General features: G+C 42.5%; 1 protein-coding gene across 1 annotated transcript in view; it reads right to left on the reverse strand.

The window, feature by feature from the left end:
• myo15aa (myosin XVAa) overlaps positions 1-24,939 on the reverse strand; it is a 65,596-nt gene extending 40,657 nt beyond the window's left edge. The window contains exons 1-23 of the mRNA XM_069180951.1: positions 24,855-24,939; positions 23,613-23,676; positions 22,583-22,692; positions 21,843-21,917; positions 18,535-18,625; positions 16,698-16,801; positions 16,316-16,379; positions 15,885-15,998; positions 15,283-15,444; positions 14,917-15,030; positions 13,445-13,503; positions 13,183-13,306; positions 12,051-12,146; positions 11,238-11,369; positions 9,774-9,899; positions 9,161-9,238; positions 7,902-8,056; positions 7,147-7,192; positions 6,798-6,922; positions 5,878-5,995; positions 2,873-3,048; positions 795-879; positions 224-277 (exon numbers count right to left, since the gene is read on the reverse strand). Coding sequence (XP_069037052.1) covers positions 224-277; positions 795-879; positions 2,873-3,048; positions 5,878-5,995; positions 6,798-6,922; positions 7,147-7,192; positions 7,902-8,056; positions 9,161-9,238; positions 9,774-9,899; positions 11,238-11,369; positions 12,051-12,146; positions 13,183-13,306; positions 13,445-13,503; positions 14,917-15,030; positions 15,283-15,444; positions 15,885-15,998; positions 16,316-16,379; positions 16,698-16,801; positions 18,535-18,625; positions 21,843-21,917; positions 22,583-22,692; positions 23,613-23,676; positions 24,855-24,937 — 2,355 coding nt within the window. The 5' untranslated portion in view covers positions 24,938-24,939. The remainder of the gene's footprint in view (positions 1-223; positions 278-794; positions 880-2,872; positions 3,049-5,877; positions 5,996-6,797; positions 6,923-7,146; positions 7,193-7,901; positions 8,057-9,160; positions 9,239-9,773; positions 9,900-11,237; positions 11,370-12,050; positions 12,147-13,182; positions 13,307-13,444; positions 13,504-14,916; positions 15,031-15,282; positions 15,445-15,884; positions 15,999-16,315; positions 16,380-16,697; positions 16,802-18,534; positions 18,626-21,842; positions 21,918-22,582; positions 22,693-23,612; positions 23,677-24,854) is intronic.
• Between the last annotated feature and the right edge of the window lie 860 nt (positions 24,940-25,799).

Below are 25,799 nucleotides of genomic sequence, written 5' to 3' on the forward strand. Positions count from 1 at the left end.
GTACACATTCTCACATGAGCTGGCTTTCTGTTTGCGTATCCTGAAAAGGACTAGAATAAACCTTCTGGATTTTATGTCTTGTGGCCATTATGTGTTTTTTGCGTGTAGACTCTTGTGACCACCCTGCTTAATGGTAAGGTCTGTCTCACACATTCCATTTAAACTTCAACAAAGAATTCGCTGGACATCCAACAAGGCTGGACAGCTGGACATCTGCAGTTACCATTTCAATTTGTCTCTTCTGTTCCTCTATTTTTCTGCGAGCCTCTTCCTTCATCTAAAACGTGGCCAATGAAAAGATAAAGCTTTAGATCAAGGATTGGAAATGGCATTTAAAAGCAGTTTACAAATATCTAAAACATAAACAGGATGACATGAAGGAGATAATCCTCTGTTGTCAGGGTCTCCAGGCCTGTTACTTCAGAGCCATATCAAATGGATGTTAGTAATAAAACTCTAATCCTGACAGTAGCCAGAAACAAATGCAGCAATTATATTATAACATGTTTATAACATGTTATTAACATGTCAATAGATTGTTTATAGCTATTATATAAACCATGGCCTTTTTAATTAGCACAAATTAAACCACAGCCACAAGAAACAACATATTTAGAGAGTAATTAGCACAAATAATTAAACTGTCTATCTGACAAACTATAAACAAGAGGATAAAAAAGTTGAAATAGAGATTAAGCGTTGTCCCAGGAAGAAATAACAAACTATATTTGTAATGAGAATGTAGAACAGGCTCTTTGATCTACTGTATATGGAGTCATATGTTTGGTTCATACCTTGATGTATCTCTTGCGGTTGACATACATGTGGATCAAGGAACGGAATTTGATCAGGCTTGCTCTCATTTTCACATAACGTTTTCTGTACAAAAACACAGGAAAATGTTTTAAGGAATTCAGTTTTAATCGTCTGGTCTTAGCTCTGGTCTCTGAAAAATAAATTCATGCTTTGAAAGATTCGGATGCTCAAAGTACCACTAAATTTCCAAATGTTAACATTTTCAAAAGTATTCGATTTGTAGTTCATTTTAGTTTACACTAAGCATTAAAGAAGTCCAGCAAAACATGTCGGTATAATTGTAGAATGATTTTTTAAAGGTTTTCTAAAGGTTTGCTCTTTATTTCCTATTTACAAAATGAATGCATTTAAAATAAATGACAAAGGTCCAGTATAACTCAGACCTGCAGTATAAAAGTTGAATAAAAATGTCAGGGGAAAAAAACAAAACCGATAATGCAGAGCACTCACTGTACAAACATCCATCTGTGAAATGAATACAAATGACTACCTCCAGTGGAGACGTTTAACTGTTTGTGGACATGCTACAAATGTGGATCCCACCTGAAATAAACATCTCTATAAAAGTGTCTCATAAAAGGAGGCAAAGACATAAAATAGTGATAAGGGACAAGTTAAGTTTAATTCCATGCTGATAAGAGAAACAAAGAAATGCAACGTTTTGGCTGCGGAGCCTTCCTCACGTGAAACGCTGTGCTTCTTTTCTTCTCTGATCAGCATGGAATTAACCTTTTCTTGTTCCTTTGCAACCTACGCATGCTGATGCAGCTACCCACTTAAAACAGTGATAGCTTATTCATAACTGCTTGCACCGATACAGTGTCTTCCAAGGTGCTTACAAATAGGAGGGGGCCTACTTTGTCCTCCTCTGCTGAAGTACAGTACACCCACCTGGGTGATGTGCAGCTTCTATGCTGCGCCAGCAAGCCCAGAAGCACAGCAGATCAAGGGGAGAAGTGAGAAGTCACTTCACCGTCTGAAGTTAGGTGGAACTTTAGGGAGGCCAGATTGTCCAGTCCCAGAGTGGAATTTAGCCAGGACTCTGAGGTTAACATGTTCAGTCATTTAATAAATTCACTGGGTCCATGAAAATATTTTTTTTTCCTCCAGACAAAACAATAACACCGTATTTTTGTAACAAGGTATCAACTGCCCAGCAGTGCAGACAGTAATAATAATAATAATAATAAATCCTTACACTTATATAGCACTTTTCTGGACACTCCACTCAAAGCCTTTTACAGGTAATGGGGACTCCCCTCCACCACCACCAGTGTGCAACCCCAGCTGAATAATGTGACAGCAGCCGTAGTCACCAGTTTGCTCACCACACACCAGCTATCAGTGGGGAGGAGAGCAGAGTGATGAAGCCAGTTCAGAGATGGGGATTATTAGGAGGCCATGATTGGTAAAGGCCAATGGGAAATTTGGCCAGGATTACACCCTACTCTTTTCGAGAAACGCCCTGGGTCTTTTAATGACCAAAAAAAGTTAGGACTTCAGTTTCATCTGAAGGATGGCACCTTTTTTTACAGTATAGTGTCCCCGTCACTACACTGGGGCATTAGGACCCCCACAGACTGCAGGGTGAGCGCCCCCTGCTGGCCCCACTAACACCTCTTCCAGCCGCAACCTTAGTTTTTCCCAGGAGGTCTCCCGTCCAGGAACTAACCAGGCTCCCACCTGCTAGTGGTGAGGTGCAGGGTGATATAGCTGCTGGCTAAACTATTCTAGTTTAAAGGAGCTTTGTTCTACATCTCTGTAACAGGGCTTCAGTATAAAAGCATGTAAAAAGAGGAACTGGGGAAGGATGGTTTATCAACAGCGGACAGATCAGCGGTCTCCTTTACGTCCTGCTGAACGATCAAATCCCAAGCTGTGGCTTCAGTCACGCAGTCCCCCCCCCCACGAGAGCAGATTGGCGGTGGACACCCCAGTGGGCAGTACCGCAGTGGGAGCTTCAGTGGGCTGCCAGTGGTGAGCTGCAGGGTGATATGGCTGCTGTCCACCTGCCCAGTACATGAGCAAGCAGCGGGTACAGGCTCCCGGTCTGTACCTGGTGAGGTATCCGCGGGAGTGCGCCTGCAGCCTGACGATCTTCCTGCGCAGCGAGCGGTACCGCTTCCTGACGAAGAACATGCGGGTGTAGCGCTGCAGGGTGAGGGCGGCCAGGTGCAGCACGCGATCACGCTTGCTCTCCAGGAGCTGGTACAGGTCCTCCTTCAGGAAGAGCTGGGGATACACAGGCACAAGGCCTGAGCAGACAGTACCTCCATCCCTGCAGGAGAAGCCACTACCGAAAAACTCTCTGGCTGTTGTAGAACTTCGATGCACAGCCACAAAAACGTAGGCACTTTCAGAAACAATGAGGCACAAGGGACCTTGATGATCCATCTACCCACCTATGTTGCCAGTGTGATCCCAGACCAGCTGAGGATAACCGATCATGGACACTAATCTATGAATTCATGCAGAGTTTCCCACATTTTGGGACTCCCCCTTGCAGTCCAGTTGGTTGATTATTTTAGCAAATCATTAGTTAAAAACAGACACCAAGTACCCATACACAGGAAATGCGTATACTGTAGTAAGTGTGACAGAATAAAACTAAATAATAACACACGGTCAATAATGGAGGAGTTGTAACACAAATAGTTCCCAAAACTTTTCAACTTTTGAAACTTTTAAACGCGCCCCACTAATGGACTCTATGCATTCTCTTCTTATGCATGCATAGGAATAAATATTTCACTAAGTGCTAACATAAGAGAATTCAGAGCTCAGAACTCAAGGCTTCTGCAGACATCGAAAGGTTCAATCCTTATTCCAGGAGGACATGCTGCTCAGTTTTGTGAGAATAATCACCATAGTGACATCCAGCTAAAGAAAAGTCTTAAGGCTACTCTTCTACATGCACTAAAAAACACCCCAGGCCACAAAAGAGGACAGATGCTACAAAACACCAAATCCAAGTCAGCCAACAAAGACAAAGAAGCCAACCATACTTGTGCTTTCACATCCTTCTTAACAATTTCTTAATTGGTCCTAAATGATCTCAGGGGTTAGTGGAATGTACATTAAGTGCCAATTTAACATTTTCTTAGGTACATTTCTAACCTACCGGTCTATTTCTACCGGTCCAACAGATCCACAGACGACACAATCTCCATTGCCATACACACTGCCCTATCCCATCTGGACAAAAAGAACACGTACACAAGACTACTATTCATCAACTTCAGCTCAGCTTTTAACACTATCATCCCAGAGAAACTAGTCAAGAAACTCAGTGCACTGGGTCTCAACACCACCCTCTGCAACTGGATTCGGGACTTTCTGACAGGCAGACCTCAGGCTGTCAGGCTTGGAAACCACACCTCCAGCACACTAACTCTGAACACTGGGGTCCCCCAGGGGTGTGTGCTTAGTCCATTGCTCTACTCCCTCTATACCCACGACTGTAAGGGCAAACACAACACCAACTCCATCATCAAGTTTGCCGATGACACCACAGTTGTAGGTCTGATCACAGACAATGATGAGAGGGCCTACAGGGAGGAGGTCAATCTCCTTACAACGTTGTGTGAAGACAACAACCTCACCCTCAACGTCAGCAATACCAAGGAGCTGATTGTTGATTTCAGGATACTGCAAACCGGACATGCCCCTATCCACATCAACGGGACTGAAGTGGAAAGGGTCAGTAACTTCAAATTCCTTGGCTTCCATATCACCCAGGACCTCACATGATCTCTCAGCGCCACCTGTCTGATCAAGAAAGCGCAACAGCGCCTGTACTTCTTAAGACGGTTGAAGAAGGCTAAGATATGTCCCCGGATCCTCACTAACTTTTACAGATGCACTACAGAAAGCACACTGACAGGCTGCATCACAGTGTGGTATGACAACTGCAGTGCTGCTGACCGCAAAGCCCTACAGCGGGTGGTGAAAACTGCCCAGTCCATCACTGGGGTTGCCCTCCCATCTATACAGGACATTTATGACAGACGGTGCTTGAGGAAAGCTCTAAGCATCATCAAAGACCCCACACACCCCAGCTACACACTTTATGATCTGGTACCATCTGGAAACGGTACCGGAGCATTCGGGCCCGGACCACCAGACTCAGAGACAGTTCTTACCCCCGCACTATCAAACTATTAAACTCCCAGCCTCTCTCACCTACGATCTGAACCTCACAGTGCCTTCTTTCTTACCAAAAACTCAAACACACATTGAAAATCGACCTCTACCTTACATGTCAAAAAGCTCACTCCCCATAATTTCTGTCCCTTTATTTTATTCTGTTGATGCATGTTTTTGCACATAACCTGTTACCTTTTTGCTGTTTTGCACACTGCCTGTTGCTGTTTTTTACACATCGCCTGTTGTTGTTTTTTTCGCACACTGCCTGTTGTCTCTGTCTTTCTTTTGTTATACAATTGTATTGTTGTTGTTTTTTTCTTTGTATTACTTATGTCCGAGAGCTAGCTAAATAAAATTTCGTTATACCATATACCTGTATATGAGTATAATGACAATAAACTTGAACTTGAACCTGAACCTGAACTTGAACTTGAACCTGAACCTGAACCTGAACCTGAATCTGGGCTCTCCCGCTATGCTTCCGGAGAGCCCCATGAATTAGATTTTATATGGTAGCTAATAAATCATCCATTTATAAAGAGATGGAACGGTTAAACTATGATCCATTAAAATATTCTTAACTTGGAACAAAACAAAACTGAAGATCTATCAACCCCAAAAGACCAGATGTCCCTAACTGAACAACTATTACTTGTTGAACTGATCAATAACATGCAAGCCTACCTAATCTTAAAAACAGGTGATTCAGGGTGACCTACAAGACAAAGTGGAGATTTGGGGTGAAGACCCCTGCTTCAGAGGCTTTCGTTATACGTGTAAGCCGACGTCACATAACACCGCTTCCCGAGTCCTGGTTGAGTCAGGGCTGGCCTCCCGCTGACACGGAGAGAAGAAGGTTGAAGGCTGAAGAAGGTATAATTTGGGAACAGAAGGGTCTGTGGTTGACATGCTCACCTTTGTGACTCCAATCTGGTACGCCCCCTTCTTGACAGGACACAGCTTCTTCAGGACCGCGACACAGTTCTCCCCATTAGGGATGATGGGGTTCTTCATGCCCAGCAGAGAAATGTACCTGTCAAACACACAAGGCATGTGTCCCATTTTTCTCCCACAGACTGCTGGGAAAATCAGACACTCTCAGCAAATAATGCTTTTTTTGAGAATGTAAAATCATGGTGATTCACTCTCGGAAGTGGACCCTCCTTGGTCTTTATTATTATTGTTTTTATTAATTATTAAGTTGAAGTCCCACCTGCGACACAGCTTACGTTCTATTACGGTTTCAGCCAACCCAGTTCAGGCGATTTCTGAACCCACTGTTGGCGATTAAGAAGCCATTTCATGAAGGGGATTGAGCACATTTGCCACATAACTTGCAAGGAAAGCAAGCAATAGAAGATTGGGATGATTCATTGATCATCAGTCGGAAATGTATTTTCAAAATGAAACTGTTAGAGTCTAGACTAGACATGTGAGCATACACAGATGTTAGCAGCCTGCCTGAAATTGAATGTTGTTACAAGTTGTGAAACAACAAAAGGTTCTATGGTGGGGGGAGAGAGGGCTAGAGGCTGGGGTCCCTGGAAAACATTCTGCCTCCCCTCACAATGGTCCTGCTGGGCTCATTGTCAGAAGACTGTCAAGTTCTTCGTGGTTTGAGTAAACATGTTTAGCTTCATAACATAGAAATCTACTATTGCATAATTTCACATTTGGAATTCTGTGATAACTTGAGCAAAGATGAAAAGACAGTGGTGAAGGCAGAGTAGGAGAATACTGTTCACCTGCCTCTAAAAGGAAATTGTGCATCACCTCTAAATGTGACTAATAATGCACCCTTAAGAACCTTCTTCTCTTGTGAACAGTGCACTGACCTGTTAATGAAGATTTGGAAAGGGATTCTCACAGGAAAGCCCTCCTTTCGGATACGAATGGTTTCTAAGATTCCAGAGTAGCGCAACTGGGTGCTAACCACTTCAACCTCAAATAAGCCAGGCTCCTACAGAAAAAGACAACATGCCATCAAATAGGTCAGCCCTGCTTGGAATGAAACCAAAATAGAAAACTATATTATACTCAGTGGATTTACAAAACCATTAGTCCTGTATCTTACTCAAAGAAATCTTTCTATCTCAGCAAATCATCTTGCACAACAACAGTGAGGCTTAGGATATTTAAAGAAGTATTTTATTGCCAGAAGACACTGGGGAACATTTTTCTTACCTTCTTATTATTTGGCTTTAAGCAGCGTACAAAAAATGGGTTACACCTAAAAAACAGAAACATTGTGCTTTACACACCAAAGAAAGTGCAAGACTATAATTCAACACAGATACACACCATAGATACTGTCTCAGCTTTCTTGCTTTGAAAGGTGAGTTAACTTCACATTTGTACTTTTACTCTGCTATATCAAGTCCACCTAGAGCAGAGGTTAGGATGTGGCATCCTTCAGGAAACTCAGAGATCAAATAGCTGTTTTCTATCAAATGGGTTAAATGAGCCAGATGTCCTCATTTCAAGCATATTTATGTACTTATGATCTTGCCTTCCAGTCTTTGCTAATAATGATTTATACTCTTCATCGGAATAATCAAATAAACACGTAAAGGACAATTACTGTAGGTCAATAAAGAACAAATTGAATCAAGGTCCCTGAAACAGAACAGTATACAGATAATTCAGGTGCATCAGAATGCCTTCATAGTCGCCAAAGGAACAAGTAATAGCTTTATTCCATGCTGAAAAGAGAAGAGTGAAAACACAATGTTTCGGCTGTGAAGCCTTCTTTGGGTGCGAGGGTGTGTGAGAGTGCCTTCTTCAGGTGTGAGGGTGTGTGAGGGTGAGGGTTGTGGTTTCACTTTTCTCTTTTCAGCATGGAATAAACCTATTACGTGTTCCTTTGCTGAGTATACAGATAGCCTACTGTGTATATGCAGTACACTGGAACAACAGGAGCTTCCTTGCTCTTTACTTACCTGTCCATCTTCTCCACCAGCTCCAGGAGGGACAGCTGGAATTTGGCTGCCACTGTGGGAGGCTGGTATCTCCTGGTCACTGTGCTGTTCTTCCTCAGGAGGGACTTCTGCTGGGAGAGGAACTGGGCGTGGCTAGAAAAGAGGTTTGCCACCATCTACACAAAAAAAGACCCCGAAATTATCATCTTATAGTGGTAATAATTTGTGCAATCACAAATGCAGTGGTGCATCATTGGTGCAATAATATTCACAAATCCTTGACAGAGCCCTTATCATAAGAGAAAAAGCCTGGCATAATACCTGAGAAACCCCTACTACAACTAGTGCTGCCATTTTAATGTTTTTCAGACCTATCTATTTTCATTAGCTTACTTTCTAGCCAGCAGCCATATCACCCTGCAACTCCCAACTGGCAGCCCACAGCAGGTGTGAGCCTGGTCAGTACCTGGATGGGAGACCTCCTGGGAAAAACTAAGGTTGCTGCTGGAAGAGTTGTTAGTGGGGCCAGCAGGGGGTGCTCACCCTGTGGTCTGTGTGGATCCTAATACTCCAGTATAGTGATGGGGACACTATACTGTAAAAAGCCGCCGTTCTTCGGATGAGATGTAAAACCGAGGTCCTGACTCTCTGTGTTCATTATAAATCCCAGGGTGTTTCTCAAAAAGAGTAGGGGTGTTACCCTGGCATCCTGGCCAAATTTCCCACTGGCCCTTACCAATCATGGCCTCCTAATAATCCCCATCTATAAATTGGTTACATCACTGTTTTCTCCTCCCCACTCATAACTTGTGGGGAGCGTTCTGGCACACTATGGCTGCCGTCGCATCATCCAGGTGGGGGCTGCACACTGGTGGTGGTGGAGGGGATCCCCATTACCTGTAAAGCACTTTGAGTGGAGTGTTCGGAAAAGCGCTATATAAGTGTAAGCAATTATTATTATTATTATTATTATTATTATTATTATTATTATTTTTAATGTATTATCTATTTCAAATGATTGGTAAATTACTCTTTAAAGATACAATTATTAGATCTCATGTGTTAACTTGAACATACATGTGGTCCTGCAAAAAAGATCTTAAAAATTCCAGGGTTTTTGTTCATATCAGGTGAATTTGAATTTGAATCAGTGTCAAAATGAGGCTATAACACCTCCCATCTGTTCAAGTAAATTGAATGACCAAGTTACAGATGCAAAAATAGCATTTTGGAAAAATACTGAGCAACTTGAAAGCTATTTTGAAAGGACCTCCTCTTACCTTGTTTCTACTCTGGGTGAAGAGATCCAGCACTTCCTGGCGAACCTGATCGTAATTCTTGTCTAGGAACTTGTGGACCTGCATCGACAATTCAGTAAGAGATCAGAGAAAAGACTGAGATTATAAAGTTATGTATCTAAACTAAAATTGTAGATTTTGAGTACTATTATTTTTATATCCAGTAATACTGGTCATGTTGTTGACTCCTGCCTGTTTAAAAAGGTGCTCTCCGCAATTTTCTCTTTCTTTTGTAGACATGTGGAAAAGATTAAGGACACAGTTGCTAGCTGTAAAATGGGAATACTTTCTGTTTACTGTCCTCCTGCTCCTAATTTTACCAGCTACAAGTTAACAAATCATTTACAATCTTATATCCTAGCAGTGCATAGCGCCTAGATTTCTCCTATAGCTCGGAGCAAAAATGTTAACTTGTTCTTCGAAAAAAATAAAAACCTGTAACACAAACAGGTGTGTTCATTTGACTTTATCTGTTATTTAATGGTTTATCTAATGTATTCACGTTAACTTTAGAAACGAACATTATTACGAAAGCGTAGTAACATAGCGTAGTATGTAAGCGCCCTCCGGTGGGCCTCAGTAACACCAGCTGTACCTGGTAAGTGACTTTGCCAGCAAAGTGCTTGATGGTGAATTCAGGAAGTGGCATCTTTGGCCTTGAGTAGAGGGTGTTGTTGCCATGGTGATAGTGACACTTTTGAAGGAAGGTGTGGTCTGTTGCCTAGCGTGCAGATAGAGTGCAGTTAAAACACGTCATTTTTTAAAATAAGTCTCGAAAACTACCTTACGCAATTACACATTAGAATAACTATTACTGACGTTGGTAAATAACAGTAAATATGGACAGCGGAGCTGAATTAAAACAAAATCTGAACAAAAATACTATTTGCCTGTATATTTCTCTGTTTCTGAAAAAGCTTTGAAATAGTCAATGGGAGATGTTCATGACAGATGGCAGTGAAAGGTCCTTTACCTATAAAAAGCTGAACTCCTGTGTTTGCTTTCCGAATAACAGTATTTTTTTCAAAAAGATAAGCATCCTGCATGAAACATACAGTTTCCAAAATTGAACACAACAAAATAATTTTACTCCCCCCCTTTATACTGTACAGTGCCTTTGCAAAAGTATCAGACCCTTGTGCAGGTTTCACACTTTGGTGTTCTAAAGGTTGCAGTCATGACACTCTGAAGTAGCAATTGATATGTTATATGCAGTACACAACCTACTCCTCACATTCAAAGCAAAAAACAAAAAAGGAATAAGAAAACATAATCAATGTGAAGGGAAATGGAAAAGGCATAATTAGATGTGCTCAAACCCTTTCTGTTGTGGCAAACCTAAATACATTTAGATAAAAAAAATACTTTAATGAGTCACACAGTTAGCTGAGTAGCCTCTGTCCATTGGTAATAAGAGTAGGTCAAATGATTTAAGGACAAATACACTGCTTCTGTCTCAGTCAAGTAGTACAATTACAGGCAGTTTCTTGAAAAACACCTACTGTAAGTGATGCTACAAATGCGGCAAAATGTTCTGTGGTTAGACATTAATCAGAAATCTGAACTTTTAGGTCGAAATAAAGTCTTAGAATGGACATAAACCCAACATTGTGCATCAGTCAGTCAGCACCTTCCCAACTATCAAGCATTGTGGTAGGACCATGTTATAATTCTGCCTTATCTCAGGGACTGGGAAGCTTCTCAAGACTCTTTTGAAACCTACAGTACCACAGGATTTTTAATGGATACATCAAGACCTTATTTTATTGTCTTCTCCAAAAGATGGCTCCTCCTATAACACAATCTCCCAGGTCCCCATGCCTGGGCATTGGTTTTGGAAATTGTGATCCAAATAAAGGAGCACCACCTACTGGTCCTCCACAAATTGCAACCTTATTTTCCTCGGGGGTCTCCCATCACAGTGCTGCCCAGGCCCACCCATGCTTACTTTCTGAGAATGGACGAGATCAGGCTCAAGGAAGTAAGGTCGTTTTATATTCACATAAGTTTGGATTATTGGTAAATCTAACAGGCCACATCTTCAAAATGGGCCACTGACCTGAGGGAAACAGCTCTGGTCGTCGAGTATTCGCAGGACCCCATAGGGCTTCTGGGAAATGAGGTCAATGCAGGCCTGATTGTCACTGAAAGCGATCTCTTTCCAGTCAATCTGCTCCCTGATATATTCATCCTTAGAAAAGCAGAAAACAAAACTTATTAAAAGGGTATTTAAACTTTTTGTTTGTCTACACCACCCTCTAAATGTTTGAAGATGCAAAAGAACAGGTGTCAGCTTCTATTTTGAGTCAGTCAGGACATGCTTGCTACTGCACGAGCTCATACCCTATGACAGGTCATCTTTCAGCACCTTTTGATTCTGTCCAGAATTTGCTCTGTGTCTGCTCGTGTCAAACACCAACACAGTTCTTAAATGTTTGTTAGTAAAAAAATATTTCATCCCTCTTTTCCAATTTCTGGATTTTCTCTCCCAAAACGTACGTAGTTAAGCCTTCACAACCCGTTTAAGAAAAGCAGGAGATGGTTTTTCAAGTGGGGAGGGGAAAGCCGGAGAAGGCCATGCTGTAATGGTGCTGATGATGAAATCCAGCACTCGGAATTGGCCAGGATCATAGAGGACTACGTTCAGGCCCAGCATGTTTACGCCAGGGGCAAAGACTGTACTGCTAAATTTAAAGTTACTACAGCACTGCATTCGTTTTTTGGATTCTGGGGAATAAACTGTGAAATAAAAAGTCTAGGCACAACGCAGGCCTCAGACATGCAATGATACAAACTACAACCACGCCTGATGCGCTGCAGCCCCACTGTGAAGTACTGGGAGGGGCGATATTCTCCAGAACAGTCTGCTTACCTGCTCCTCCTTAAACACAATCCTATTGAAAAAGAACTGCAGGTACTCGTTTGCGTAATTGATGCACAGCTGCTCAAAGCTGTTGAAGGAGAGGTCCTATGAAAGGCAGGAAAAAAGGCTGCATAAATATATATACACACAAACAAGTTCAGGGTACTGCACACAAGACAAAACACATGAAGCATGAATCAAAATGGGAAATGCTGAGCTATTTAGAGGCTACTGATGAAAAAGAAGGTTTGCATGTTCACACTTCATTTCTATCTTCTGGACAATGTAAGGAAGAATTTAAAAAGGCAAACAAAATCCTAGGATATAGAGTGACTCTCAATATGGAAAAAATATTGCTGAGGAATCTGTCCAGATTCCAGTTCCTGACAGGGTTTTTAGGCTTGAACAGAGAAGGCTACAAGCAGACCAGGTACACTACACGTACTCACAACCCAGCAGATGGCACGAACAATGAGGCACAAATCAGAGGGCACAAGTGGAAACTACAGTATGTGTAAGAGCACTTCTTTACCCAAAGGAGTGCAGCCATACGGAACAAGCTACCCAGCCATGTTCTTGATGCCGATACAGTATATTGGTTCTTTCAAAAAAGCAGGATGAGATCCATGGATCAATTAACTACTAACTGTCTGTGAAGAGATTGATGTTTGCCCGTTATGACTTCCGACACGTAGGGGCAGCAATATCCTGTTGCTGTTTCCGTAACATGAGTTTTTTTTACGGGGCAGGGTTGTTAGCCTTGTGCCCAAACTCCAACATGGAGGACCTGCTGCCCAATGTGGGACCCGAACCCACTACTCTGAGATGATGAGTCTCATGCTTTGACAACAAATGTATCCTAATATAGTCCCATTCATTCTAAAGATTCCCACCAGAGCGCCTTCAAGGGTTTAAAAAAGCATAGGAAGACACAATTCCAACTTAAAGGCAATACACAAAGGAGAGTCAAAAAGAAATGTTTTCAAAGAACCTAGTATTACAGCATTTCTAATACTGAATGAGAAGGAGTCCTAGAAAGAGGAGCTTAGCAGCTACAAATCTCCACTGAATTTTATTTTTTTCTTAGAACGACGTGATTCCTCCATCATGACTCGGCAGGAATCACTCTTTTTTTTTTTACCTCAAATCCATAAATGTCGAGAATGGAAATAGAGAGGGCTTCATTCCTTGGGTAAACCAGCTTGTTTATCCTGTCTGTGAGCCAGCTGAACAGAAGGGAGTACAGGATCTTGGCAATTGCATCTCTAGGGATTGGAGAGAGAAGCGTTCTTAAAACGGGGGGCATTTTAAACACCGGCTGTAGATGAGATGTGTTCTTGGAAGGTCAGCTCTGCTTATGGATTGTACTATGTACTATTTCGAAACAATTGAAAACAAGTTACCTGGCATCAACTGCACTTTCCACAGTGAGAGGAGTGAATATTTTCTCCCTCATGGTTTCCTGAAAGAAACACAATCTGTGTTTAACAGGTATCTTTTTATTTTAGATGATGACAGGGAAAAATGGCTGATGCATTAAAATGATATTTCACTCTATGTTTAACAACAGAGACAACAGGCCTCAGGCTGAGCAAAGACAAAGTTCTATATTAATTGTTATTAGCACAGAAGAGGCAAAGGTGTTTCAAGTAACAGAAGCCCTTAAGATGAACAAATATTCAAGGACTGATGGTATGCTGCCTGTTACACTAAAGGAAATCGAGAAACGTTTTCATTGGCTGTTAAAACTCTCTGAAGTGACTGAAGTGAAGGGCAGGACAGGTCAGCAGTGCACTATCCTTAAAACTGTGGGAAGAACACAGATAAGAACACAGAATCTGACTGACCAAGGAGACCATCTTTGACGTTAGTCTTCACTACCTTTTTAACCTCCAGTTCCAGAAGATGCCTAATGAATCTCTCATGGCTTTCTGACTAAGTAGACCTTTGGACTGAGGACCACAGCCATGTTGCCCACGTGCTCCTTCAAAGTTTTCTAGCTATGGAGGAATCTGCTGAAATCGGAAGCCGCGTGGTTTGGGCTAGTGTGTCATCGGGATCATTATGGTCTCCTTAGCCAATCAGGTTCTGTGTCACTGTGATGTAATGATAAGGCTTGCTGGCAACTGCTCTGTTTGGGTGTTAATGTCTAAGAGGCCCAGGATAACCCCTTACTGGATTACAGCCGTTTCCATAGCACTGTAACCTGCTATAATTAGCTCCTCTGGTTATTCAACCCCGTGGACGCAGAGCTTATATGCATCATTTGAGGTTTTGTTTGGCCCCATTGTTGCTGTTGTTTGGTGGACAAATTGAAATGTATCAGCTGTTGAATTTGTTTCAAGTTTCACAAGGACAGCACAGAAAATGACATATACTACACTGACAGACCGATAAGGTCTGGAACAGGGCCAGAACATGACAGCTCTTCACAGCTTCACAATTTGCTGCAGTTCATACAGACTTTGAAATACCTTCTGATAAATACAATGTGCTGTTAGTTTACAATTCTAACCTCAGCAAGAGCAAAAAAAATGGGTTACTGGAAATAAAAATGTTGTAAAGAAGAAAGAAGAGGGCTTGTATTCACTCTGTCTCCAATTTCAAGAAACCTATAACTTCTACTGTGGATTGTGGCCTGAATTCTAATCAGAATCTTGAAAAACATCTTGAAAAATTCCATGGCTATTGATGTTACCAATGCCAGTTGAATTCTTGAGTGGAAAAGGTAGGTACTACACTTCCACTTTCCTTACCCTAATTTGAAAGACAAAGGGCTTGTACAGTAGCAGAACATTTCACAGCCCCCTGACATTTCCTCAAATGAAGGATGAGACATCAGGGAATTGCCCCTTCTGCCAGAATCCATCCTTACCATCATTTTGTAGGTTATGGACTTCTGCAGCCCCTCTGGAGAGATCTGGAGAAGTTCCGCCACCACCCGGATCTCCTGGGCACTCACCACTGATGCTACCTCCTGGGAATCTGTCTGTGGAAGAAGACAGCTGTCACAGCTCTGTTTTCAATCAAGATACTGATTCTCCATTGGACAAATGGGCTGACATTGGCGGAATTGAAAGACAACACTACGAGGAGGATCCATTAACCATTATGCAGCCAAATGCACGAACTGTTCTCCATCTACATCCTCGTAAACTGAATAAGAGCACTTGAAAAATCATTCTAGGAATGCAGAGATTCCATTTCTGAAAAAGAAAACTCTTTGCTGGGTTCATTGTACCTCATATTTTTCGAAGTACACGTTTCCCAGGTGCAGGATGGAAGACAGGACCCTGAAGATGCTGTTCTGGTCTTCGATACTGAAGCTCAGAATTTCCATGGCGCTGAGGAGCCTCCGGAAGTCCTCACCATCACTCTTTCCAGGGATTTCACAGTAGCCACCCTGCGGGAAAAGCAAACCAACAAGAAGCCCAATGTCTGGACGGCCGGAATGGAGTTCAAAGGCCAGATCTATCGTGTTAAGCCCAGACGAAAAAGACTGATTAACACTATAAACTAAAACCAACACCTCAGAGATGTGAAACTGTGCTCTGCATCTCTGCAAGAGTTTTTTTTTACAATTTTACAAGTCTTTATAAGTGAGGTGCAGCTTGTGTCCGTTGGTGTGTAAATACCAGCAAGCGCCATTACAAATTAAAAAACCTCCCTTTCATTGATTAGAGCTAAGCTTCACATAGGTTCAACCGATTATTTACATAAATCAATCGATTTCACTGGGTTGGGTGCGTCTCTGGTTCTGGGTTAATGAATGTTGGGATTCCTTATAGAACAGGAGTCAAGAAGGTATAAAAGTGGAGTAAGTTCATGGACCGCTGTGTCTACCTGGTTGAGGTAATAGTACGTCTCTGCCTCCTGAAGGTAGAATCTCTGTTTCTGTTCGGCAGAAAGGCCCGCAAGCATCTCGTAAAAAATGTGATAGTTCCGCTCATTTTTGGCCTGCGAAACAACAATACAATAAAAATACAGAAATTACAATAAAAAATATCCTCAGGTTCTATGATTAAAACGCTGCACCAGCTGACTACAAATATACCCTTTGTGGAGTTTCTTTTTTTACCTGGGCTGAAGTCAACAATTCACCTGTACACGAATACATTTATTATCCGAAAGAAATCCAGCTCTAGTACTCTCCTGAATCAGGAAAACTGTCTTTTAATTTATTCGAGTTCTCACATGAGTCTAAGTGGTGGAGTCACTGCTGCCTCATACTTCAAAGGTTCTGAGAAGAATAAGTACTGTGATGTAATTCTCACCTGAAATACAATCCTGGACTTCTCAAGTAGATACTGAGAGGTTATGGCACCACTGATCACACCCCTGTATTAAATAATGCAGACAATTGTGTTTATAAATGAGTGCCAAAGAGCACCTCATTACGACACCTTAACAAGTTACGGTAAATAAAAACTGTACACTCTTGTTTGTAAAAACCATTCAGCTCAATACAGTACATTAGAACAATGGCCTTTTTCTTTGTGTGCACTTATGTGCCACTTGTTTCCACATGGATGGGAAATCCTTGTAAATGTTTCAAAGTTGATGTTACACTGTATTTGCTATAACCGGTAATGGCGATAAATAATAATTAAAAAAAAAACATTTTGCACGAACGCAAGAAAAAAATTGTCCACTTACTCTTCCAAAAAGATTTCCACATATTTCCCAAACCTGCTTGAATTATCATTCTTGACAGTTTTGGCATTTCCGAAAGATTCCAAAAGAGGAGTTGCTTCAAGGATCTATGACAGAAAGGTGGGAAAAACAGAATGTTCTGGTTTTGAATGGCACCATCAAGGACTCTCTCTGGAGTAGAAGACCACTGATTCTGGAACTATATTTTTATAGTCCATCTGAAAAGTGGCAAAGCAATTTCAAATATTTCACACTTCACACAGGATGATGTAAATGTGTGGAAAAGTTCTTAAAATACAGGCCTAATGCACATGTTTTAAAAATGGCAATTTTAAAAGAAATCTAGTGTTAATCAGGTCTGTCAAAAACACAGAGCTCTATGACAAGCATGGCATATCTTTAAACTCAGTATTAGAAAGTTTTAAAAAAGACTACAAATCACACAACTCCATGCATTTCGCTGCAATGCATGTGCTTGTTTCCAATCCAGTACAGCACTGAAACTGTAGGGTCATGCTATGTACTACAGTATGTGCACACAATCAAACAGACACAGTACCTCAATCTGTGGTATTGCAGATCAAGGGTAATCCAAATGAAAATATGTGAAAAAAAACAAAATCACGTAAACATCTATCTAAGCTGAAGCAGATTTCAAATACACCAACTTGTTTTACAAAAGTGGTGTGTTCCTTGGAAATTGTTTAAGAGAAAATTTGTGATATGAATGTTTTCTATTGATTAAAGGCAGTATTTAGAAAAATGCAACCTAAGATAATACATTGTGTATTGATAAGAAGGTAAATAAAGAGTATACATACCGGTATTTATTACAACAGACAATACTAGTTAAAACAAGCATAATGGAACAAAGGACCAAGAAGAGAAACACTGGTTATCTGACTTTAACAGGGATGACTTATTCAATGCTAGAATTTGACAGGTGAGGTTCTGAGTCATGTGACTGAGGATGTACAGAGGGAGGGACAATGGGAGGTTAAACTCACTAGTGATAGGCTGTTTGAGGCATGACGGGCAGATTTGACAATATATATGGGACTTGGTACGCTTTCACTGTAGCAGAAAGTCATTTCACATAACGAATAAAGAGAGCATTCATTTTTTCAAATGCATTAATGCGAACATTCATGTCAGTGTTTGACTTCAGGAAGACAAGTCCTGCTTCAGGAACACATTTACACTTCACGTTATTCCACTGTGTAAGCCTGTGGACACACTCCAATCTACATAGGGGTCTGAGCCCATTACAATTGATGATGGCTTGAATGGTGCCTTGAAGAGATTTTTCTGTAACACAATCTTAATAGATGCAAAAAAAACTGCTGTTCAAAAGCCCAACCACCAGCTACCACTGAAGCCCTTTATATGCCAAAAAGACTTAATTATACCCATTTATGCAAATATGACACTTAACCAGTCACCAACTAACAAATAATTACAAAATTCATCTCTACTGTGGCAATTTACAAGTATTAGAGGCTTAATTCAGTGCCTACTGACAGGTTGTCTGGAATTGTCTTTGCGAAACAAAGGCTCAATTTACATCTCTTGAGATTCCAGTAAAAAGTGAAATGAGTACAGGTATCTAATGTTGCACACTTCCACATTCCGAAAACATTATTTGGTGTCCTAGCATGAACATCTTTATGAAATGGAATTTTTCTGAGCTGCTTTCATTTGAAAATTTGAAATGTCTTGCCAGTTTTGCAAGATCTGCCAATGAAAGTACATCCACATTCAAAATGTCTGATCAAAAGTCCACGTCTTTATAATGTTCGCATTGGGCACATTTTACATGCCCGGTCAGGACCGTTCATACCTGCTGTGTGATGTTTCGTTTGTGATGAATCGCTGCTAGGTATCGCAGGACAAGCTTTGTGGCTTCTGTCTTGCCGGATCCACTTTCTCCACTGGAATAAAAAACAACCCACCTGCATCACACAAAATCCCATTACACTGTCTGTGTAAACACACTGGCCTACACATGGGTGGAGTGGCTAAGGATCTGTGCCTGTGGCTGGAAGGTTGCCGGTTCAAATCCCGCAGCCGGCAGAGGAATCCTACTCCGTTGGGCCCCTGAGCAAGGCCCTTAACCCCAACTGCTCCAGGGGCGCCGTATAAATGGCTGACCTGTCATTTCTCTCTCCCTGTCTGTGTGTCTCATGGAGAGCAAGCTGGGGTATGCGAAAATACTTATTCCTAATGCAAGAAATTGTATATAGCCAATAAAGTGATCTTATCTATTAGGATCACACAGACATGCAAGGCTAAAAAGCTAAATCCAATGCAAGACGGACTTGGGTGTGTGTCTTTGTACTGGAAATGCTGAAGGAGAAGGAAGGCGGATGAAATGGAGTCAATTCTGCCCACTGGAAACCGCCATGAAATCCAATCATATGGCCAGCAGAGGCTGATAAGCATGATCACTGCAGACATGGCTAGCTGGACAGTGGAAAGGTGTTGAAATCTTGCACCGTGTGAGAGATGGCTGTTAGAGGAAAGAGCAGCAGGTGGAGGAGAAACTGGTGAGAGCCAGGATACTGGAGGGGTTGCGATGAAAAAGGGCAAATGGCTGGTCAAGCGAATTTGTGGAGTGGAGCTGAAAACGTGGAGCGTGTACCTGGTGGTCAGTCTACAGAGGGTTTATTCTTGTAAGTGGTCATGAGGCGAGAGGCGAGTGTTAATAGATTGTGAAGAGAGGACGTGTATGGCGGCAGGGTGAGTATAGAAGACAGAGAGAAGGAGGGGGAGATCGGAGGCTCCCGGTTCTGCTGGAGGAAGAGGGCGAGGGGCTCTGTCCAGCTGTGCAGGAGGAAGAGGACGAGGGGCTCTGTCCAGCTGTGCAGGAGGAAGAGGACGAGGGGCTCTGTCCAGCTGTGCAGGAGGAAGAGGACGAGGGGCTGGCTGTCCAGCTGTGCTGGAGGAAGAGGGCGAGGGGCTCTGTCCAGCTGTGCAGGAGGAAGAGGACGAGGGGCTGTCTGTCCAGCTGTGCAGGAGGAAGAGGACGAGGGGCTGGCTGTCCAGCTGTGCTGGAGGAAGAGGATGAGGGGCTGTCTCTCCAGTTGTGTAGGAAGCAGAGGACGAGGGACTGTCTGTCCAGCTGTGCTGGAGGAAGAGGATGAGGGGCTGTCTCTCCAGCTGTGTAGGAAGAAGAGGGCGAGGGGCTGTCTGTCCAGCTGTGCTGGAGGAAGAGGACGAGGGACTGTCTGTCCAGCTGTGCTGGAGGAAGAGGACGAGGGACTGTCTGTCCAGCTGTGCTGGAGGAAGAGGACGAGGGGCTGTCTGTCCAGCTGTACTGGAGGAAGAGGACGAGGGGCTGTCTGTCCAGCTGTACTGGAGGAAGAGGACGAGGGGCTGTCTGTCCAGCTGTACTGGAGGAAGAGGGCGAGGGGCTGTCTGTCCAGCTGTACTGGAGGAAGAGGATGAGGGGCTGTCTCTCCAGTTGTGTAGGAAGAAGAGGACGAGGGACTGTCTGTCCAGCTGTGCTGGAGGAAGAGGACGAGGGACTGTCTGTCCAGCTGTGCTGGAGGAAGAGGACGAGGGGCTGTCTGTCCAGCTGTACTGGAGGAAGAGGACGAGGGGCTGTCTGTCCAGCTGTGCTGGAGGAAGAGGGCGAGGGGCTGTCTGTCCAGCTGTGCTGGAGGAAGAGGGCGAGGGGCTGTCTGTCCAGCTGTACTGGAGGAAGAGGACGAGGGGCTGTCTGTCCAGCTGTGCTGGAGGAAGAGGGCGAGGGGCTGTCTGTCCAGCTGTGCTGGAGGAAGAGGGCGAGGGGCTGTCTGTCTGACAAGTCTCCACTGCAGGGACAGAGAAGGACCTAGGCAGGAGGTGAGGACCTGCAGACTCTGAGGTATTAGTTGCTGTGAGAAAGTTTTTAAATGAGCAATTAAATGCTAGTTATGGTGGCTGTGAGACAGTGAGAGTGACAGTGAAAGAAATAATGAATGTTCAGGCAGGTCCGTATTTACAGTAGCTCACCTGGTAGGGGTGAGGCCTGTCTCTCACTGTATTTTGTTGTTAAGTGCTTTGTAATGTTTCTACATAAAAGGCACTAAACAAACTATTATTGAAAACACTTTAGGGACTGCAATTAGTGTTTATAAACAATTTAGACTAACTATTATTATGTAAGTTCTATATAAACAATATGAAAACAGTTAAGGCCCTTCTGAACTGCAAGGTATTCTTCTAGCTCTGTTGACTGTTTCAGAATGGAAGAAGTAACAAGAGCATAAAACTAATTTCTCTTAAATATAAGAAGAAATCTGCTGTATCATGACATTTTTATTGTACATCTGAGGAGAAGATGGTTCTCGCAGTGCCTCGGATGTTTTAGGTCATTCTATACATCCGTCATAGCTGTGATTGATAATTTTCCTGTTTCCCTTTCAACATCAGACAGAGATGTGAAATTCAACTCTGGAATGCAAGTATCACGCCAGCCTGCCTGAAGTTACAAAGGATTTATTTCATAGAGTGATGTGATCTCACTGTGGGAACAAGCTTGGCAGCAATACTGGGATTCTTTTCTTACACATATCTCCTGTAACTGAAGGTCTGAAGAATTCCAGCAATTTACCAGCAGTGGAAAGCAAGACCAACTGACCTGGACTTTACAGAGTGTTTGTAAAACACTGGAAAACGTAACTGATTAAACGCAGTACCTGACACCTACATTGAAAGCTGGCCCCTTTTCTCTGTTAGAACTGGCTTTTGCAAGGCTGACAAAACTTTACATTGCTTTGGAAATAAGCTAATCTTCGGCTTTTTAATGGGTCCTATTTCCAATATTTCAAATGGGGAAGTGTTGTTTGTTAAAACAAAAACTCCCAGAGCAGCTCATACTAATGTATTGAACGTTAAAGCTCACAGACTGATTCTCTGATAGACGGTGGCCACAATGTGCGTCACAAAGAGGCATTAGTTGAACCAGGCTACACTGGCAAAGATTAGAACACAGAAACCACGGCTAGCAAGAAACCTGCCAGGAAAGGAGGCTAAATTCTTAACTTGTCCACAAAAAGGTGGGACTGATCACATGTTAAAACAAAAGTTCATCAGCAATACAGAAAGAGCTCTACAGCAAAAAGACAAGACCTCTGATCTACTAGCAACACAAATGCGACCCACCTGATAATAATGCACTGGTTCTGTTTGGCATCCATCATTTTCGTGTAAGAAACATTTGCAATCGCAAAAAGATGTCTAGAAAAGAAATACAATGCTCTTCATCAAAGCAATTAAACGATAATGTAAATTACATGACTTTACACAGTATGTATATCAACAAATTATTTCATAAAGTATGCTAGACTGTAATGGCTTGTTTCGTATACCGTATATGTACACCTACTGATAATATATTTGGCACACTTGCCCATTGTTTAATAATTGCAAATATTATTGAAACTTTTTCATTTCAGTGAATGGATTACAGTCTAGAAGTGAACTGACACTACTCTTCTAATAAGTTCTAGCACTGCTGGATTGACAGCATGTGGTTTATTGGGTATTATTTCCATGTCAACATTTGTTGAGTCCTGTGCGGCCTTGTAACACTCACCCTGTTTTACATACATCTCCTGTTACCTTACATGTAATATGGCCTTCAATCCATAAACCTCCCCATGCCTAGCTCCATTGCAATTTGTTAGTGGAAATATGAGAATCTCGTATATATCAGAGTGCTTCAGAAAAGTAATTACTCAAAGTGTAAAGTGCCCAGGAAAATCCGTTTTACAGTGGAACTGAAAGCTTTGGCAAAAACCATATGATTAACAGCACATTTTTAGAATGTAAAAGCAACGAGACTACACAAACACAGACTGCTGTTAATACTGTAAGGGTTCTCTTTCCATAGTGACACTCACGGTGGATTCTCTCCCAGTGCCCGTCCCTCATACTGCAACACCACGTCGGTCCCATAGATATTAAACATCTTATAGGGGTTCACAGAGACTAGGATACTGCCAATGTACGTCTGCAAAAAAGGCAAAAGAATGCCACTTTAATAATTAATAATAATAATTGCTTACACTTATATAGAGCTTTTCTGGACACTCCACTCAAAGCTTTACAGGTAATGGGGATCCCCTCCACCACCACCAGTGTGCAGCCCCACCTGGATGATGCGACGGCAGCCACAGTGCGCCAGAACGCTCCCCACACATCAGCTATCAGTGGGGAGGAGAGCAGAGCTAGAAGCCAGTTCAGAGATGGGGATTATTAGGAGGCCATGATTGGTAAGGGCCAATGGGAAATTTGGCCAGGACGCCAGGGTTGCACCCCTACCCTTTTCGAGAAACGCCCTGGGATTTTTAATGACCACAGAGAGTCAGGACCTCGGTTTTCCGTCTCATCCGAAGGACGGGACGGCGCCTGTTTACAGTATAGTGTCCCCGTCACTATACTGGGGCATTAGGACCCACATGGACCACGGGGTGAGCGCCCCCTGCTGGCCACACTAACACCTCTTCCAGCAGCAGCCTTAGTTTTTCCCAGGAGGTCTCCCATCCAGGTACTGACCAGGCTCACACCTGCTGAGCTCCAGTGGGCTGCCAGTTGTGAGTTGCAGAGTGATATGGCTGCTGGCTGCTGCCACTTTAGAGGTGTTGCAAACTAAAACAACTCAACCAGAGCAATTGTATGGGAAACTGCTTCACTATGTGTTGATGTGCACTTACAAACATAAAACCTAAGAAGAGTTTTATGTAGTACCATTAAGACACTGTAAAATAAGTAAAAATAAATTGTTCCTGAGCAGACAAACAGTGCGTTTAGAACAGCTCTTTTAAAAAAGACTTGTCACCTTCTTACTGCTAGTTAAAATCTTGCTGCCACTGTGGAAGACATGCAATGACGTATTACACCTTTTTCATAGGATACAGTCAGCCCACTTACATAAATTAATTCTCGATTGAACCTTTTCTTCAGGTTATATAGCACAGTGCCTTCATGGAGCTCCCTGCAAAAAATGTAAGAATTTGTTCATTACTGTTCACTAATTGAGGAAGAAAGCATAACATGCACATGATGCAATGCTTTAAACTGCAACGTCAAAAATGCATACTTTAGTCCAGTCTAGAGACTAGAAATAGAAATGTTTCTTGCTGGATTTTGCTATCCTGTCAAGATAACCACAGATAATCCTGAGCTGTGTATTGGTGGGGAGCTGGCCACTGCAATAGGAGTTCTTTCTCATGTGGTACAAGAGTTAATAATGAGATGAACTACAATAAACCTGCCCCCTTCCAATCTTTAAGGATCCAATTAGTAATGATCAGGACTGGATAGGACTGATTGGCTTCAGTAACCAGTAATACCCAGTGAGCACAATCTGGGTAATTTAGCCTGTACTGGAAAGTAACAAAATCCTAGAAGTTCCACAATCTAAGCGATCGGAGTGCAGTAATAATTCTTCTTCTTCTTCTTTTTCACAGCCTTAGTCCCAGACTGTCCTGGGGTCAGCTGCTTTGGTTGCTCTTCTCCACTTGTCTCTGTCGAGCACATCTTCCTCACTCACTTCACATACCTCCATATCTTTTCTCACACAATCTATCCATCTCTTTCTAGGCCTGCCTCTTCCTCTGTTACCTTCCACCTCAAATTCCATTACCCTCTTTGTTACTTCCTCAACGTCCCTCCTCATGATATGTCCAGTGCAGTAATAATTAATAATAATAATTGTTTACACTTATATAGCGCTTTTCTGGACATTCCACTCAAAGTGCTTTACAGGTAATGGGGATCCCCTCCACCACCACCAATGTGCAGCATCCACCTGGATGATGCGACGGCAGCCAAAGTGCGTCAGAACGCTCACCACACATCAGCTATCAGTGGGGAGGAGAGCAGAGTAATGTAGCCAATTCATAGAGCAGTGTTTGTACAGAATTACACAAAATGGATTACTAGTTCTGTGTAAATCTAGCCCCAGATAAAATCCAGCTTTTAACCTGTAGACCAGTTTTTGAAATCATTGGGTAGGTGCAGCGAGCCTCTGGCCAATAGAAAACGTCCATCAGGCGATGTGTGTAGAAGGTACTGCAGCTAAGACTGATTTAAACTGAGGGCTCAATTGAATTGAGCCCTAAAACAAAGCCATTTCAAAGTGCTGCCACATGTGATTTAAATAATACTTACTCCAGCTGGGTCATATCCTCCACCCCATCTTCTTCATCCTGTTCCCGATACCGCATGGAGGGAAGGGTTCGAATGGAGTACATCTGCATTCAAATAGGAATAAACTGTGTTCTGTATTTCTTGACTCATTTGCACTAACCAGAGACCATTTAAGGTCTTTATAATGCTAGAAGAACAAAGGTCAGATATATAATATTTAATCAAAACCCTCACAAACGTCAAACCGAGTGTGGCAGGCAGCAGATCTAATCATCACCCAAGAGGAGGAAACTGTCAATCTTTATCATTAAGATGCCCGACAGCTATGTTCCCTGTAGCTGGTGTGTGAGGTGCCGTAGCAGGACAAAGGGAGAAACAAGACGCACCAGAGGTCCGAAAGACAGAGACCCAAGCCGTAAGAGACCACTAGACAAACAAACCAAAGAGAAGATGCTTATAGGATGAAATGCCACTTGAGCCTTTTTTTAAAAACATTGGTTTCTAGGGAGGAACAATAAGGTTGTGCCGTTGAACCTGAAACTTTGTTGTACTGTCTCCAGCCAGTACCACCAAGCTTAAACCGCTTCAACACCAACGCTGGTGATGTTTAAATGTACAGCCAGGACAAGCAGACCATCCTCAAACATTTGTAAAGAACCACTTAGTGACATATATCTTAGAGCCCATAAATGGGCCTCAACTGGTTGGACATCCCTCTTTTCAACCATATGCTGAGCATCCAAAGAAACATATCCCTCATAACTGCAGTACATTTCACAAAGACACATCAACAAAATCTCGACATATTAGTGACCAGACACAATGGATATAAATTGATTGTACTGATTAACTCTTGCCATCATCAAGGTTGTTTAACAGGGTGTATACTGTGAAAGTCATGGGTACGTCTGGTCACTATTGGAAACAATATGATCTTTACCAGCAACCTGTAATTATGCATCCTGT

The sequence above is a fragment of the Lepisosteus oculatus genome, chromosome 19 (genome assembly GCF_040954835.1).
Source record: "Lepisosteus oculatus isolate fLepOcu1 chromosome 19, fLepOcu1.hap2, whole genome shotgun sequence".
Lineage (NCBI taxonomy): Eukaryota > Metazoa > Chordata > Actinopteri > Semionotiformes > Lepisosteidae > Lepisosteus > Lepisosteus oculatus.